We start from the raw sequence: 16677 nt of genomic DNA, 5'->3' as shown, positions 1-16677 counted from the left end.
GCTTCTTATAACAAAAATGAGTGAAAGTGCAAAATCTTACAGAAATAATAGAAAAAGTTGGACCTTGTTTTTTCTGTATTTCTAGCCAGAAATGCAACTATTTAATGTTATCTAAAGAAATTCAATTCTATCTCCCTCGTAGAGGAATTTGATGAGCTCTAAATTGGTTTAATCATCCATGATCAGTTAGCCTATGAACTTATGAACGTCATTGAAAAAACCATGAGTTAGGAAAGATATTGTTCAAATACTAGCTGATAGGCGTCTTTTTTAACTTGGTTTCAAAAATAATGACGTCAAAGAAAATAAAAAATCGAAACAAACTAGTCGAGTGTAGCTTCTACATATTGGATAATTTTTAGAGAGACTGAATAAAATTTGACAATTTTTGTTGATTAGTGAGTTTTATGTTTATGCTAGAACTTGTGGAATTTCCTGCTTTCTAAACACCAAATCGCTAAATTTTAGCTTCATCACTGGACAAATGCGGGTTTACCACTGCACAATTAAGATTCATCACTGCACAGATGGGTTATCACTGCAGGTTATAATAAACCCTGATGGTACTTTATCGTGATATTGAATGTCAAAAAGCTTCTTCCACACCTTCAGTCTGAAAAATCGCAGCACTTACTTGATTGTTTGTTTACAAACAAAACTTCTCTTATTTTCTCGTTCACTGAGAAATCAAATAGCTAGAAAAACTTGTTCCACCATAAACAAAACATAAGCGTTAGAGATAACATTGATATATCAGCTAAAGTGCAAAAGAAACCTCATTTCTTCTTTACCTCCTTTCGAGTCCCGCATAAAAAGTAAATGTTTACTGTCAAGGGTTATTCAACTTCTTGAAGGCTCTGGGTGACTTCATAGTTCCTTTGCTTGAAACCTTTTTCGACCCTTGGCACTCTGAGGGGCTACAGCGAGTTTACATTAAAGGGGCCACGCTGGCTTTGTCCCTCATGGACCACGCGGATTCTCCTCGCGTTGGGTGAGAGTTTCTGGGGAGTTTCGCTTTGATAACTCCAGTTGCATTTTTAAAGACAGGTCTTCTCAAAAATATTAGTTGCTAGCACTAGATTTGGCACGACTTACCTCTTTATTTGGATATCAATTATTGCTACAAAAGTCAATATCGCTTGAATTTTTATAATTATTTTCACCAGCATCATAACTGATTCAGTTTCTATCTAAGACATGCATATTTTGAGGGATTCACATTTGCAACTTTATTGGAACCTGTCTTTGCTGCAACGATCAGATTAAACAGGCTGTTCGTTTCGAAAATGCTTTTACTGCATCAGTTAAAGCATAAAGGGGCCTGGGACAGAGAGTGTTTACAAGATGCCTTTAAACGTAAAGACGGTATTATCTGCGTAAAGTGGAATGGCATGGGTAGGTGGCAGACAACCAACCTGAAAAGAATGTGGAGCACTGGCTAGAATCCATCTTTTTTCCACTTATAAGAGCATAATGATGGTTTATCAGAACAACATTAAACAAATTTTGGGAACGGGAAAATAACAAAATATTTGGCAAGGCAGCCCATCCCCCATTTCCTACAGGCCATTGAAACAAACCGTCACAAAGGAGGGTTCTTACATCCTTTGGTTATGCAGACTTTAAGAGTTCTACAAAAGCGCTCACGAGTTTTTAATTTTCAAAAGACATGCAGCTCTGCCCTTTCACGGTGTCCACAGAGATAAATCTTAAGATACCATTGTAGTCTACTTCTAAGACGTTCCTTGACCTTTTTGTTTTAAATTTTGAGATTTGCCTTGCTGGACTTCGAAAGATAAGACACGCCATAAAGCAAAGCAGATAAAACTTATTTTGTGATCATCATCTGTCACATTGCTAAATGCAAATGCCTAGCCTGAGACCACAAACGCAGTTTTCAACCTGCGCACTAACGTTGCTCACAACAACTCAGATTTGACGCATGACGCCATGGTTACGATGTCTGTGAAAATCTACGTTGTGAGGTCATTCGTTTGTTTTTATCAACAAGGCGACCTGGAAGACCAAAGGGCAGGGGGGACTTTAGGATAAGAGAATCTGAAAAATGATTGGTACATTTCCGCAAAATCAAATCCTAGCAAGCAATTTAATTTACAAAACACTACAAGAAAAAATCACAACAAACTGCTAATCTAAAGATATGTGGAATATTGCCATCTTCGTGTGAATCCTACTTCAGGGGTGTTGCCAGTGAAGTAGGGAGTCCTCAAGTTTCTTTTTAAATTCAGAAACTGACGGGAAATTCCTTACATCCAAAGGTATCTAATTCCACAGGTTTTCACCACAATAAAGAACTCTCTTTTGTTTAGGAATTCGATATCATGTTGGAGGTTCAAAATATCTTGATAAATTAACTACGAAGACTGTTGTGACATATGATATGCATCATTTTACATTTATCAACTGATGGTATGATACTGATCTTCTCCCATTATTGCCAACCTCAAAAGTATATGACTTTCACTGCTTGACTGCAAAATTCAAGACTTGCCAAACCATCTTACACAACATGAAAAAAATTCTTTTCTCCTTCACACTTATAACGGATCTCAAAATGCAGCAAATGAAAGGCTTGAATCAATGGCACACCAGCCACTAAGCTCTGGGGGAGACAAACCAAAAAAGTTTAAGCCACACCCTTTTAACCACCAGAAAACGCCCTTTTACCAACAAGGAATGCCAATTTTATCCAAAGGGAACGCCTATGACTAACTTTTGTTTGAAAATTGGCAGTTTGAAAATCATAGGATTACATCACAAAAAGTATGGTGTCAAAGTATTAACCCTCCCCCAACATTCTCTCATCGAACTTACACAAAATACAAATTCGATTCTGCTGAGAACTGGGGTGCCGCTACTGACTTGAATAAGTTTAGGAGAAAGAATTTAAATAACAAAAGTGAAATAAGTTAATGTTTTGTAAATGGACAATTAATATCTGACAGAAAAACTGTAGAAAAGGGTCACTTTACAAATTCAAGTTTATTGATTCTTAACATAAATCATCTCCATAAAAAGGTGTAACAAAATTTTTAATTGTTCTGTTACTAAAACTTGGAATTCATCAAATGTGCATGATTGTTTTTCTAAGGATCACATTTTGATACTCTTCAAGTTTTCATGTTGAGGACATTAAAGTTTAAACAATACAATTTCACCATGCTAAGAGATACCAGTCTTAAAAATAGTGAAAAGTTTAATCCCAGTCTTTTTTTATGTCAAATGACCAATCCCACTCAAGATGGACATTTTTATCATCATCTAAAAACTTGCTCTTCACCTTGTACGATCCTCTGGCAAGCATACCCTTTGGGGCCTCATCAACAGGGGTGGTATATGAATGTGGATCTGCCTTTGGGCCATAGCTCCCCACCATATAGTTCTGCTTTGCAACTGCAAAGAGGAATATCATTATCACAGGCTTGAATGAATACTCTGACTAAGCTGCTAAACATCAAAGAAAATTCTAGCAATCAATGAAGTACAATGGTATTTATCAGCCCTTGCTCTTAGAAAATGAAGGTGCTCCATAAAACAAGCTCCTAAGAAACGAAAGGCTTTCTATTCCACTTCCTGAATAAAATTGATTTGAAAATGGTTCACAAAAGTAGCATCAGTAGAAACTGGCTCCTTTTGGCATTGATAATATGAATGAGCTTCAATAACACTACATCCCCTTGGTCTTGGGTATGAAATTGTGTTGCACTTATTTGTATACAGTATCATGTGAACAGGTCTAAGGCCATATTTACACACAGATTTTCAAAATGTTTGCAACTGGACGAAAATGACGCATATTGCAAATGTAATTGCATTTCTAAAAGATTCAATTCTTAAATTGTTTTTACGTTGTTTGCATTCTTGATGCACACAAAAAATGTTTCCATTCCAAAATGTGTTCTTGTAGACCTTACCAGAATCAAGATATAAAATTGATTTTAAAACGTCATCAAAAGATAAGTGGTATAAACTCATGATCAATATTATTCTAAAGCAATATATGCTTTGGCGACATCCTTTTACGCTTTCAGTTCACTCAACCCATAGCTCTTTTTAAGTAGGCCTTCATATGCCTTCCAGGCAAGGCCTGATTTGTATGATACACAAGAACTGTTTTTTGAAAAACTCTGCAGTAAACACAGTTTACAATCAAATAAATATAACCTATACAAGAAGACTGGGTTTTGAATTGTCCATGGTAAAGGCTTAATACATGCAGAAAGTAATACATGCAGAAAGTGATACATGTTTTGTAATGTTTAGTGTGTAAATCACTTTACGGGAGATGTATTAATGATAGAGAAAACATCCGAGGATTAGCCTTCAATACCAATTGGGTACGTAACAAGAGATCTTTGCTTAGTCTAACCAATGGAAATTCAAATGGCAATGGAAATGGAATTAAATTTCTTTCAAACAAATTTCTGAAATATTTTTATTAGCCTTTAAACTGAATTTAAGCTTTCTAAATAAGCTAAGAAGGAATCTGCCACTCCATATAATCTAGAAATCACTTTTAAATGCCAATTGTGTACATCCTTATAAACTAAAATGAACTACCTCTAACTCCTTTCCTTGAGATAACATGATGGTATTTCAAGCCAGCCACTATTTCATGTTGCACCTAGAGATCAAAAATAGTTGCTTTTGTAATAAATTCACCATATTGTTTATATGAGATTTTGAAACCAAAATTGAAATAAATAATGTCCATTGGTTTTCAGTGACTGAATAATAAAGAGCACAAGTAAGATGAGTGATGAAAAAAGCATGAAATACTCCATCCAAAGCCCTATTGTGTTTGAATGTCTTAAAGCCCTTTTGGGTGTCAGAATAGAAATTTCCTTTGCTGCAAGAATCTTTCTTGTTGACAAGGCAAAAATGGGTACAAGGACGAGAGGAAATAACACAACAACACAAGCTTTAGTTTTTTCTAGAGAGACTGGAGCAAGTACATTACAGGGCAAGAATTTTGGCTAAACCTAGAAGGGCATTAACAGCAAAGTCATGTGATCTATTTATCATAAATATCAGACTATAACCTTACCTTGAAGATGATCTTCAAACGATATTCAACACCCTCCTTTATTGTTATAACCTGTTTTTTCAAAGCCTCCAAATTCCCTACATTAAAAAAAAAATTTGAGTTTAGGTTGTTGAAAAAGTGAAAGCATTGCAAGTTACAGGTGGTCTTAAAGCACTTTGTAATGTCAACTTTCAGCTTTAGCCATAACAATGACAGAGGACTTTACAATACCTTCTAAAAACTGAGCAAAAATTTGCATGTAAATGATTATGGAAATTATTTGTCTGCTAACTTTTCTCTGGGTTTACTATTTTATACAGCTTCTTAAACATATTACTACCAGAAGTCATTTGACAGTCTTGGCATAGCTTCTATAAATATAATTTGAAAATCATAAAAGCTCCAGAATAAATTTTAAAACATATGTCTTACTATCAACAAATCATGGGTTAGCAGCCTGTTCCATTTACAGTGGAACCTCCATCAACGGACACCTCTATACAACGGAAACCTCCAAACAACAGACAGATATTTGATTCCAAAAATTCCACATGGTCATTTCTTTGTATAAGATGACACCTCCATACAGCGGACACCTCTCTACAATGGACAATAACATTGGTGCCACTGGTGTCCGTTATATGGAGGTTCCACTGTATGCTTAAAACAACAAACCATTTCTTAAAATAACAAGTAAACAGTGGTTCAGGCAGTCTGCCTGGCTACATGTTATAAATTCTTCTAATATTGTTGGGGGAGATTGTTCTTTGTTCCATCTTAAATTAACATGGAGGGTGAAACTAAAGCAATCTTGACCCAAGTCATACAATGTTGGATGTTTTAATGCAGGTATTGTAGGTCTCCATTTGGTGAAATTTCTTCATTTTTGCCCCAGTGAGAGTTACAAACATGTGTATTTGAATGTTTTTGTTTTCTAAGAAACTCACTGCATCCACATTAAAATTTGAAACTGTTTGTACTTGTTTCTTTACTACCAACAAATTTTGACTTTATTTTTTATATGTTAACCATTGTACATAGCTTTGTTTTGGATGAGGAAATGATAAAATTTTGGCTAGATGTGATAAAATTCACAAAAAGAATGATTCACAAACATCTCATTTCTACCTCCAATTAAAAGCCTCTAACAAAGCGATCTATGGAACACAAAATCAAGCCCTTATAAGGTTAAAAAGAAGAAAATTGAGGCTTGGAAAAAACTTCAATGAAACTTGGAACTGTGAGCTGGAGCTTGGTGCAGATAGTTCTTGCTTTTTGCCAGTGCAAACAAAGAATTTTTTTGTCTAGTGGAGATATATCTTTAAATGTTGCATCCTTTTAGTCTCAGCATTTTCTTAGTTTCAAAACTTAGAAACAAAAGAAGATTAAAGTCAAAACTGCAGTTAATTATAAAGGGGAGGAAGTGCATAAATAGTGATATTGACCTATGTGATAACCATGAATTGGAATAGCAGAAGTATTGTTGATAAAATTTAAAAATGAATTGCCTGTTAGGTCTTTCTCAATATCAGTCTGTCCATCTGACATGAAGATCATCTTCTGTACAACAACTCTCCTTTGATCATCTTTTGGAGCTAAAATGTGAGAATTGGTTTGGTCTAAACAAACAATGCAATGGACAGAAGAAATACACTCATTTTTGTCAAATGATATACATTACTAGCAAAAAATCTGCAGATGCTAATATCTTGAAATAAGGAAACTCTTTAATCTCATTATATTCATTAATCTCATTATATTAAATCTCAAAATATTCATTTAAAAAGGATCTTGCAAAGTCACTTGACAACTTGGTTAAGGTTTTATGGCCAAATAATATTTTATCTTCAATAAAAATAGCTGTTCCCCTTTTCTGTGTCCTTTCCAAACCACTCCTAGATTCAGCTCTCTCTAATTAGTACACCTACTTTGTTTAGAGATGTTATAAACTGCAAAACAGGAACTGAATTTGTTAAAAACATCCGAGAAACAGTTAAAGCATCAGAATTAGCTTATCCTGAGATAGCAGACTACATAACTCGTGACATTTTCGTGCTTATAAAACAAGCACGTTTATGGCGCTGCGAGAAGACGAAATTAATCAGCAGGCAGATGAAAAGGGTGGATCAGGTGAGGTTGAGGCCGTTTTGAAAGCAAGAAATTTGCCCTTTAATGGTTCACAATTTTGTGACAAGACAAGTAGACAAAAACCAGCTTAGCATTTTGAGTATTTTGCAATGAAAATGTCGGCAAATTTCATCTTGTGCTACACACTAAACATCATCCCTTTATACTTGATAGAACCGGCAGGGTTTCCTGAACAATGCGAAACGACAGGCCTTCATAAACGGTTAGGATTTGGAACGCCAGGGAACACAAAAATCAGACTATTATAAAATACAAGATTTGCAATATTTACCAGCTCCTTCCTCCATTCCAGCTAGAAGAGTTTGCTTATATTTTACAAGGGACTCGTCGTCTTGATCTAGTTCTTCGATTTCCTTCACTGACTTCGGTGCTGGTGCTTTGTATCCAGGAGTTTCCTCGGGTTCGTCATTATCAATTTCAGGAATGTCCTCACTTTCAGCCATGTTTCAAATGAATTATATGCCTATCAAGATTTTAGAAGAGCAAGAAAGAATTATTTACAGGTATCACCTACAGTTTCCTCCTTTTCATCAACAAGAAGAGGAAATGGACTCGTCAAGAAGCACAACTCCACCTACTCTTTGGAGAGGTCTGGGTCAAGCTCCTCCACAGTATATAGTTTTTTGTCCAAAGAGGTGTATATTTTGGTCCATTAGTTTTGCGATAACTTGAAAAAATAGAATCACATCGAGGGATCTTTTAACATACAAACTAGTGGGAAATTTCCCCAACAGGCCCTCAAATTTCCCCACTAGTTGTGTCATGAGTCCCCACTAGCAAATGCCCCCACTAGCAAGTGCCCCCACAAGCAAGTACCCCCACTAGCAAGTGCCCCCACCAGCAAGTGCCCTTTTTAAAAATTTGTTTTAAAAACCATCACTGCTTTGTGTCAAGTCATGAAAGTTACTTATTTTGTCGCATCGTTAAATGTAAATATCTGACTCTTTGATTTTCTTGCACTACATCAAAGGGAGGTAATAAAATTCGCGGGAAAATTCTATGCATTCACAGTTTTGCTTGCGTCATTGTCATGCAAACATGCAAAGATCTGAACGTTTGTTATTTTGTCTGACTTACATTTGTAACTTTTCGCTGCATCAATGCTCACTTCCATGCAAATCAACTTAGAAAAATATGAGTGGCAAATGGGCAAGCCATGTAGCAAAACGGACACAAAAAAGTGGACAGAGAATGAAACCAATTTCAATAAAGGACTGACGAGACCTTGAACCCTTACTTACTATGCATACTGTAAAACTATAAGGTTTTACAGATAAACGTAGAAGAAAGAAGGACAACAAAGAATGTTCAAAATTTCTATTCGATATCCAAACGGCGGCAATAAACTTGAACAAAAACGACGACGTATCAAAACCTGACACTACAAATATTCGGCGACTCCACAATAACGATTTCGCGTAACGGCAACTAAAGGTTTAAGACCATTGATTTATTCGATCAAGGCATGATTGAATGCATCATTCTTCTTATAAGTAAGCTGAAACCAAGAATAGGTTCATGCAAACGATCTACAACCAAAATAATACCCAAAATAAAATCATCATATTCCTTTTACAGGCGCTTAGCCTCAAATAAACACTTGCCTCTTGCACACATAATGGAAATAAAATCCTAAAAATTCTAAATATCTCCCTGCATGCAACAGAGCGGTTGTTTATAAGCCTTAAAAAAATTATTTTCAAGCATATCGAAAAGTTTCAGAAAGATTCAAGAAAGAGCATATATGGTTGACTATTTTACTTTCGGGCGACAACCAGGAAATAAAATGAGGTACTTGCAAATTTTCTTTCTGGATTCGCATTTCGAGCCAAAATACCGTAGTATTTTTGTGCTACAAAAACATCATGAAGAGTCATTGTCACCGATTTATTTTGTGTGGGTGTAGTAAAAAAATGCTGGAGCAACATTTATCTTTAACAGTCAAAATTATGGTATCATTGTGCTATCTGCATGATCTCTTTAATGACGTTTGTTGTTCCTTGGTTATAGAGTTGTAAAATGATGACGTCACAAAATCTGTTGCTAGAGTTTTGAATTTGGAACTTTAATCAGGTAACCCAAAAAGGGAATACAGAAAATGGCTGAGAGTGAGATACAGCCCCATAAACACAAGCTTTTGGCTCCATAACTTTCACTTTTGCCAATTTATCATCTTGATACTAGTGCTCTTCTGTAACTGTTTATCTGTTTTGTATTAGATTTTGCAAATTTTGACAGGTCCTTTACTGGTTAAAACACATGGTTGCTGAACAAGTTTAACCTGTGTAAGTATGATGATATTAATTTTATTAGTTCTTTCCAGTGGTGTAGTGCTATCAAAAAAACAAAGAGGGCTCTTGAACTTCTATATCTGTTTTGTATTAGCTTTTGCAAATGTTGACAGGTCCTTTACTGACAACAGCACATGGTTGCTGAACAAGTTTAACCTGTGTAAGTATGATGATATTAATTTTATTAGTTCTTTCCAGTAGTGTAGTGCTATCAAAAAGACAAAGAGGGCTCTTGAAAAAAATGTTGCGAAAAACAATAGAAAAGGCCTCCTGAGCCCCCTCCTGGCTCTACGTCCCTGGCTATTTCCCACTAAATCACTGCTCTTTGGTCTCTGTACATAACTTTATGAAGCAAACCAAAATTTTATTAATCCATTAGGAAACTTTAATTCTTTAATTCAATGGCCATATCTTACCCGTTTATCAACATATTACTGATTGTCTATATTTAGTGGTATTTCGCCTTACTTCGTTTCTTTCTAACATCTTTTTTATGACGTCACACTGTGGAACACTATCAAGCTACTAGCAAGATTGGTTTAAACCTTCTCTGGTTCTGGCGAATTCCGACAATGCAAACATAAGGTGAACAAGTATAGCTTCTCGGTCTGAACATTTACCAAACCAATTACCGTTCACACATAGCCAACTTACTGTCTATCTCAATTTATCATAAACTTCTACTTTTTTCAATGCCCCCTTAGCCTGTGCTCCAGACCCTCAACCTGAAGGAAGAGGATCAACTGACGTGGGTGGCAGGAAGAAGCTTTGTTTGTTCACGTTTGTTTGTTTTTTTTGGAAAGCTTTCGTTTCCCTTCTTGCTTCATTTTTTATTAAAAAAGTACTTCTTCAGCACTTTGGTATTAAAAACCTTTTAAGAATTTGAAACACAAAAATCAGCAAAAAGTTAAGTAACTGAGCACTAATCAAGAATTCTTATAATATAATTCATCTCGGGTTTGTTCTCCTTGTTCGTTTCCCATAAAAATGTGTGTTTTCCGTTCAGTTTCCTGTTTGATTTTTCGGGCTCCACGTAACAAAAATGCTCATCTATCATATAATTCTGGGGACGAAACTGTTAACTTGTGCAGTTTGGAGCTAGATTTGTCCACTCTTATTCCCTTCCCAAAAACCTTGATGGCTGGCCTGTAACTAAAATCGCTTCTTCATTGTACCGATTTTCTACCTAATGACGTTTGCATGTATAGTTTTATGAAACCAAGAAATATACCAAACAACAATTCAATCCATGGGGAGAGGGGGGTAGTTACGATTTTGACATTGGGAGGGCCATAATTTCTTTATAAACATAAAAATGACTATATTAAAAATAACATACAGATGTAATGTACAAACCATCCCAGTCCTAGGAGAGAGGGTTAAAGCTGCAACATGTGCTCATTTTCAAGTTCAGTACATTTTCACAATGCAATCAACACGCTACGAATATTTATTCCTCGTTGTGCAAACGATTTTTGGAAACAATCTAGGATATTGCCCCCTCCCCTGCCCAGGGGCGTCGCTTGACCTTCCAGATTAGGGGGTTAGGGGGTCATCAATAGAAAAACTTATCGACGAAGACATGAATAGAGAAGAATTTAGGTGCTATTTTACCTACTGATAGATGATTTTACCCACAAACTAAGTGTTTTGTAGACAAACTGAATATTTAGCCCACGGATTCATGAAGTATTGGGAGGGAGGTTTATACCCCCTACACCCCCTGCTAGCTACGCTCCTGCCCCTCTTACTACCCCCAGGTTCAATCAATGAATACTGCGCCAGAAGAATAGACAAAAGGAAACAAGTATGTTGAACAGAAATATCACTTCAAAAACAACAGGACAATATGGTGTACTGGCGAGAAAATCTACTCACGACAAGTGTTCTTTACACAAAATCTGTAGTCTTATTATAACATTTGGAATTTGTTGGATGGCAAACAACTCCTTGAAAATACCATTAGTAAATGTGTTTGATGAGTCGATGTTGATTGAAGTTGTTGCAATTCGGCTAACTCAATTGTTGCAACTTTCTACCAAAGTATTTCTCATAAGCAGCTTCTATAAATACTGTTTAACATTAATTTTCTATGTAAAATAGTATTGAATAAAAACAAATTGTAACAGTAGACAAGACTTAAATTTTAACAAAACCATAAACTTGATATCATTTCCTTTTTCAAATGATCACAAATTCACTATGGTTGCATGATGATATGACATTTTTGGGCTTCTTACTTTTTCAGGAAAAACTTTGAATATGGGTCCTTCTTAGGTCAGATTTTCAGCTTAATGTGTTGAAAATATAAAATCTTTGAATGTTTAGTAGATCATCATGCAATTGATAAAGTTTAAACACAGCTAATTAAGTTCTTATAATTCGTCTCTGGTTTGTTCACTTTGTTCTTCTCCTTCTCCCTCAGGTCCCATTTCTTCTCCCTCAGGTCCCATATCTTCTCCTTCTGAAGGCATCTCTTCACCCTCAGGTCCCATATCTTCTTCTCCCTCTCCTTCTCCTGGACCTGCATCTTGGCTCTTGCCATCAGATTCTAAGAATTTAACAAAAGAATCTAGTTCCCTGGCTCCATTGTAGTCAACTGGACCCCTACCATCCTTGGGGAAATATTTGATAGTTGGGAAGCTTGACACTTTGACTGACTCTACTTCATTTGCAGTTGAATCCATTTTGGCAATCATAACATCTTTGTTATCCTTGTATTTCTCACCAAGTTTATCCCAGATAGGAGCAAGTTGCTTACAGTGTCCGCACCATGGGGCATCTGGCAAAAGATAAACAAAAAGTTTTAAATAAACAAAAGAATAGCCTGTAGGACCAACACTGACAAAAATTGTAACTTCTTAAGGTAATATTCTTTTAAAAAAAGTTTCTAACGCTATCTGCTAATAGCTCCTTCATTCTATCAACTTGCATTTCAATTAGTTTCAATTAGGACTAAATAACAATATAAGTTAGCTGAAAATTGCAAATATCAACATTGAAAAGATCCTACAGCACTAAATGTTTTGCAAGGTACTAACAAAATTGGTATAAAAACTTTTGAATAGGCTTACAGAATTCTACGAGAACATTGTGTGTCTTTGCATTCACCACATCATCAAAGTTCTTTCCAACAAGTACTTTAACTGGCTTGGCATCCCAACCTTCTTGGACATCTTCACTCATGAGATGTGGCTTCAATTTACCATCAAGATAATTTTGAACGAATGACTTAATAGCATCAGCAGAGAGGTCATTTCCTTCAGGCTTGAATTTGACCATATCTTCTGCCAAGTTAATGACACGAATGGTTGGTGCATCTTCCTTCTTCAATGCAAAGAATTCCATTATTCTGAGATTGTCTTCAACATCAATATTGATGTAGATGAAAAGAACTTTTCCTTTGAATGACTTAGCAGCATCTGTGAACTGGTCAATGGTCTCCTTAAAGGTCTCTGCTGATTTGCTGATGAACAACAGGATATGGCTTTTGATTTCTCCACCAAAGATTTTACCAGCAGTCTTAAAACAAAAAAATTAACAATGAATAGACCCTAAATGATAGACATAAATAGTTCTACTAATGATCATTGCATATAAACAATTTATTTGAAGTGTGCACATGTCTGGGAAGACACAGCTCATTAACAGAAACAAATATGATATTTAAAACATAGTGCAAAATGTGACAAACCCTGAAGCATGTGTCTAAAGAAGAAATTAAGATCACAGAGATGAACAAGGGACACATTGAAATTATATAGATATATTGTTGAAACAAAAACCAAGGTACATACAGAATACAGCAGCATGAAGAATGATTTATCATAAAACATATTTAGAGTCTCTTTAGATATCAGCATCATCATTCATTCTTCAACACCACTCTGTTTCTATTTGTGAGAAATTTGAAAAACTTGCTAACTTACCTCATCACTGAACTCTGTAACGAGTGCAATTCTCTCAGAGCCAACAAAAGCCTTGATATTTTCTGCATTGAATTCACCATCAAAGACAGCCTTGCCATCATCAAACTGTGGAAAACGAATTAGATTAATAGCAATCAGATTGATGGTAACAGATTAATTATTAAGCTTTTTAACAGTGTTTGTTGACAGAAATTGAAATTATCAGAACAGGTGCAAGACTTGCAATGAACAACAGTGTTTATTTTGGGCAGGATAAAATTCAATTGCCAGGCTATGCATAGTTCTATTCAATTTACCTTTTTGAAGAGAACAACTGAAGCATCTTTTTCCTGTTCGTATGCTTTCAAGCACTGTTCACATGAAGTGATTGCAAATTCAACATCATCAATACCAGAAGCAGCTTCAATGAATTTCTTTGCCTCATCTGAATCCTTGTTTTTGAAGAAACCAACAACTGCAACCTCTCTTCCTTCAACGAAAGTCTTCAATTCTTCAGCATCTGTGTATTCTTTAGCTGGTGGGCCAGTCTTCTTTTTCAACCAGGAAACAATCTCTTCGCTTGTTCGGCCACCTTTAAAATGGAATGAATTGTTTTTGTCATTACATCAAAGAATGGTCAAGTCACTGCATGCTTCTTCATGGTTATAAAAAAAGCAAGTTAAGAGTAGAGATAACCAGGGTAAGGCCAGGGTAAGGATAAAGCATAAGAATTTTGGAATCCCTCGATTCTGCAAAAATTCCTTAATTTATTTGGAATTTTTCCTTTGTTCCTCTTTTGCTGTTCACTTTAGAATAAGATGAGAATATCTCACATTTTTAAACCTGGAATTTTCCAACTATTTTCAGTCCCTTTTATACTTGACTTTAAACTGGTGTTTTCTTTTACCCTGTTGTTTTCTTTTTCTTTCTTGTACAATAATCAAAAAGCAAAATACTGCTAAAAGATTTCTTGAGCAGAAAGTCGCCAAGGTGAACTAACATCTTTATATTGGTGTTTTATGCGTCTTAAAACAAGCAAGGAACTATTTGCCTCGGTGCTGTTTACATATAAAAGATCCACCTGATTAAACATGCTACAACGCCCACGTGTTTCTGATGCTGGAGACAAGGACATGTAAAGCAAAAGAATGAAGATCAAATTGTCGGCAATTACACATCATCATGCACCTAGTTTTTTTTAAATTATGATTCCTCGACCAATAATTTGACATTTGAAAAAGAAAATTCTTAATTCTTACCAGTGAATTCAATAGGTTTCCCCTTTTTGAAAAACTTGATGGTGGGGAATCCTTGAACTTGGTACTTCTCTGCAAGTTTGTTTTCAATGGTAGCATCAACTTTTGCTAACTTGATTTCAGAGCCTTCGTCTTTCAATGTTTTTGCAGCCTTGGCATACTCAGGTTCAAGGGATTGGCAATGTCCACACCATGGTGCATCTACAAGTCGGTGGAAAGAAGACATATTAGAAGCCGCAACTTTTACCATTAAAATGCTGAAAAAGCATCACTATTTCCAATTACAGTAAATTTTTTGATCAAAATACATTTTCTGCATGTATGTATGTATTTTCCAATACAATCGTTTGAATTTAACTGATTATCGAATATTTTACCTGACACGTAATGGAAGAAAACAAATTTAGGCCTTTTGATACAGAATGTGACAGAGTCGAGAAAAAAAACGAAGTACACTGGATTAATCTAAACAATCTGAATAGAAAAATAGTAAAAAGAGAAAGAAACGCTTCTGGAAAAACTGGTTACAAATCAAATGAAAAATAAATTGAGATAATACATACAGAATTCAACCATGATGTTGGCTTGGTCATTTACAGCCTCGTCAAAATTGTCTTTGGTCAAAACTAAGACATCTTTCTCTTCCTTGATTTCTGCAAATGCTAGACCTACACTTATTAATAAAATAAAATACTTCATGATTGCAAACTATCCTGAACTGTTACTTGAGTTAGCCTAGTACTTTTTCACACGTCCTGTCGTCTTTGAAGACTTCAATGAAGAGAAACCTACGTGTCTTTCCAGATAAGAGGAAGACCCTAGGTATGGGCATGCGCATCAGAGCAGGTCGTGGTGATCGGTCATTGGTTTATTTCCTCCACTGTTGTTATCTAATCTCGATTTTCAATGAAATCCCCTTAATTGAACAGTCAATTTACAAAACATCTTCCTGCCTTTCACAACTGCCAATCACCCTTGATATTCAACAAATCAACCGAACGTACTGCCTTGTCATTGGTCATGATTTCAAGAACCACAACTGCATTTTTTTATCAAAATCAAGTTGCGGCGATGCATACAAATGATCTTTGTAAAATCATGCTATACCTAGTCTTGCAATGTCTGTGGAAATTTCCAAAACACTGACACATGAAAACGCTGCATTTTTGTAGATGACTTGGTTAATTTTGAAAGCTTTTCTTTAAATCCAAAATAATTACATTTGTGGCATTTGTGGTTATACTCAAAAGAGAGATTTGAGCAACACGGCAAGTGAAAAATACGTATTTCAAGAAAATAATTCGAATAAATTTGAAGAAGGTGGCGATTCTTTTTAGTTCGCTTCGATATGGGTCGATATGATGGAGTATGGATGGATGAAAAACGATTTCGATCGTACAAAGATTTAATGAAGTTGTGTTTATTGAAGTTGTCCTAACATTAATAAAAGCAAAATAAGTTGTAAAAAATCCAAAGCTTTCCACAAGGACCAGGGTTATTTTGGTAACTAAGCAAACAACAGGTAAACAGGTGTTATTGTAACACGTGTTGATGTGTGTTACAACGACAACGTTGTACTTTGCAGAAACTGCCCGCAAATATATCAGTGGTGTCTCTAGCAAAGGGAACAGGAAAATTTGCTAGAAATAGGAAAAAATTTAGAGGAACACGATCAGAATTTCAAACTGGAGAAAAGGAGGCACGATTTAGGGACGCCAGAACGACCAAGGGGCAAGGGGCAGAGTTGAGTAAAAGGGTATTTGAAAAATAATTCCCAGCTACTAATAATTCTTTTGCAAATGTCATTTGCTTCGAACTCCTGTAGATTTCTTGAAAATTGGCTAACTTTTGGCATAAGAATTTTTTTGCAAGTTTGACAAATGTCGTCAGTTACGTCAGTTACGTCAGAATTTCAAATGAATTTTTTGACAATTACAAACGGCCGGCGTTAAGGGCACTATGGAAATGGTTCTTTGGCCCCTTGCCCCTCCTATCAAAAGTCAACAGAGGCATTTCAACCCCACGCC

At 35.7% G+C, this 16677-nt stretch overlaps 2 protein-coding genes across 2 annotated transcripts; both read right to left on the bottom strand.

The window, feature by feature from the left end:
• Nucleotides 1-2988: 2988 nt before the first annotated feature.
• LOC135692011 (rho GDP-dissociation inhibitor 1) lies at nucleotides 2989-7789 on the bottom strand. The gene is made up of 5 exons (XM_089112218.1): nucleotides 7467-7789; nucleotides 6556-6642; nucleotides 5069-5145; nucleotides 4582-4645; nucleotides 2989-3414 (listed from the first exon to the last, which is right to left on the bottom strand). Exons 1-5 carry the CDS (start codon nucleotides 7636-7638, stop codon nucleotides 3218-3220), a joined length of 597 nt encoding a protein of 198 aa, XP_088968344.1. The 5' UTR covers nucleotides 7639-7789; the 3' UTR covers nucleotides 2989-3217.
• Nucleotides 7790-11296: 3507 nt separating this feature from the next.
• On the bottom strand, nucleotides 11297-15440 carry LOC135691572 (protein disulfide-isomerase 2). Its single transcript, XM_065209460.2, has 6 exons — nucleotides 15214-15440; nucleotides 14654-14851; nucleotides 13712-13986; nucleotides 13416-13520; nucleotides 12561-13008; nucleotides 11297-12268 (listed from the first exon to the last, which is right to left on the bottom strand). Exons 1-6 carry the CDS (start codon nucleotides 15347-15349, stop codon nucleotides 11862-11864), a joined length of 1569 nt encoding a protein of 522 aa, XP_065065532.1. The 5' UTR covers nucleotides 15350-15440; the 3' UTR covers nucleotides 11297-11861.
• Nucleotides 15441-16677: the final 1237 nt, after the last annotated feature.

This window comes from Rhopilema esculentum, chromosome 13 (genome assembly GCF_057945365.1).
Source record: "Rhopilema esculentum isolate cy_ngs chromosome 13, ASM5794536v1, whole genome shotgun sequence".
Taxonomy (NCBI): Eukaryota; Metazoa; Cnidaria; class Scyphozoa; order Rhizostomeae; family Rhizostomatidae; genus Rhopilema; species Rhopilema esculentum.
Note: the sequence above shows the minus strand (reverse complement) of the source record. Positions and strands in the feature narration are given on the sequence as shown.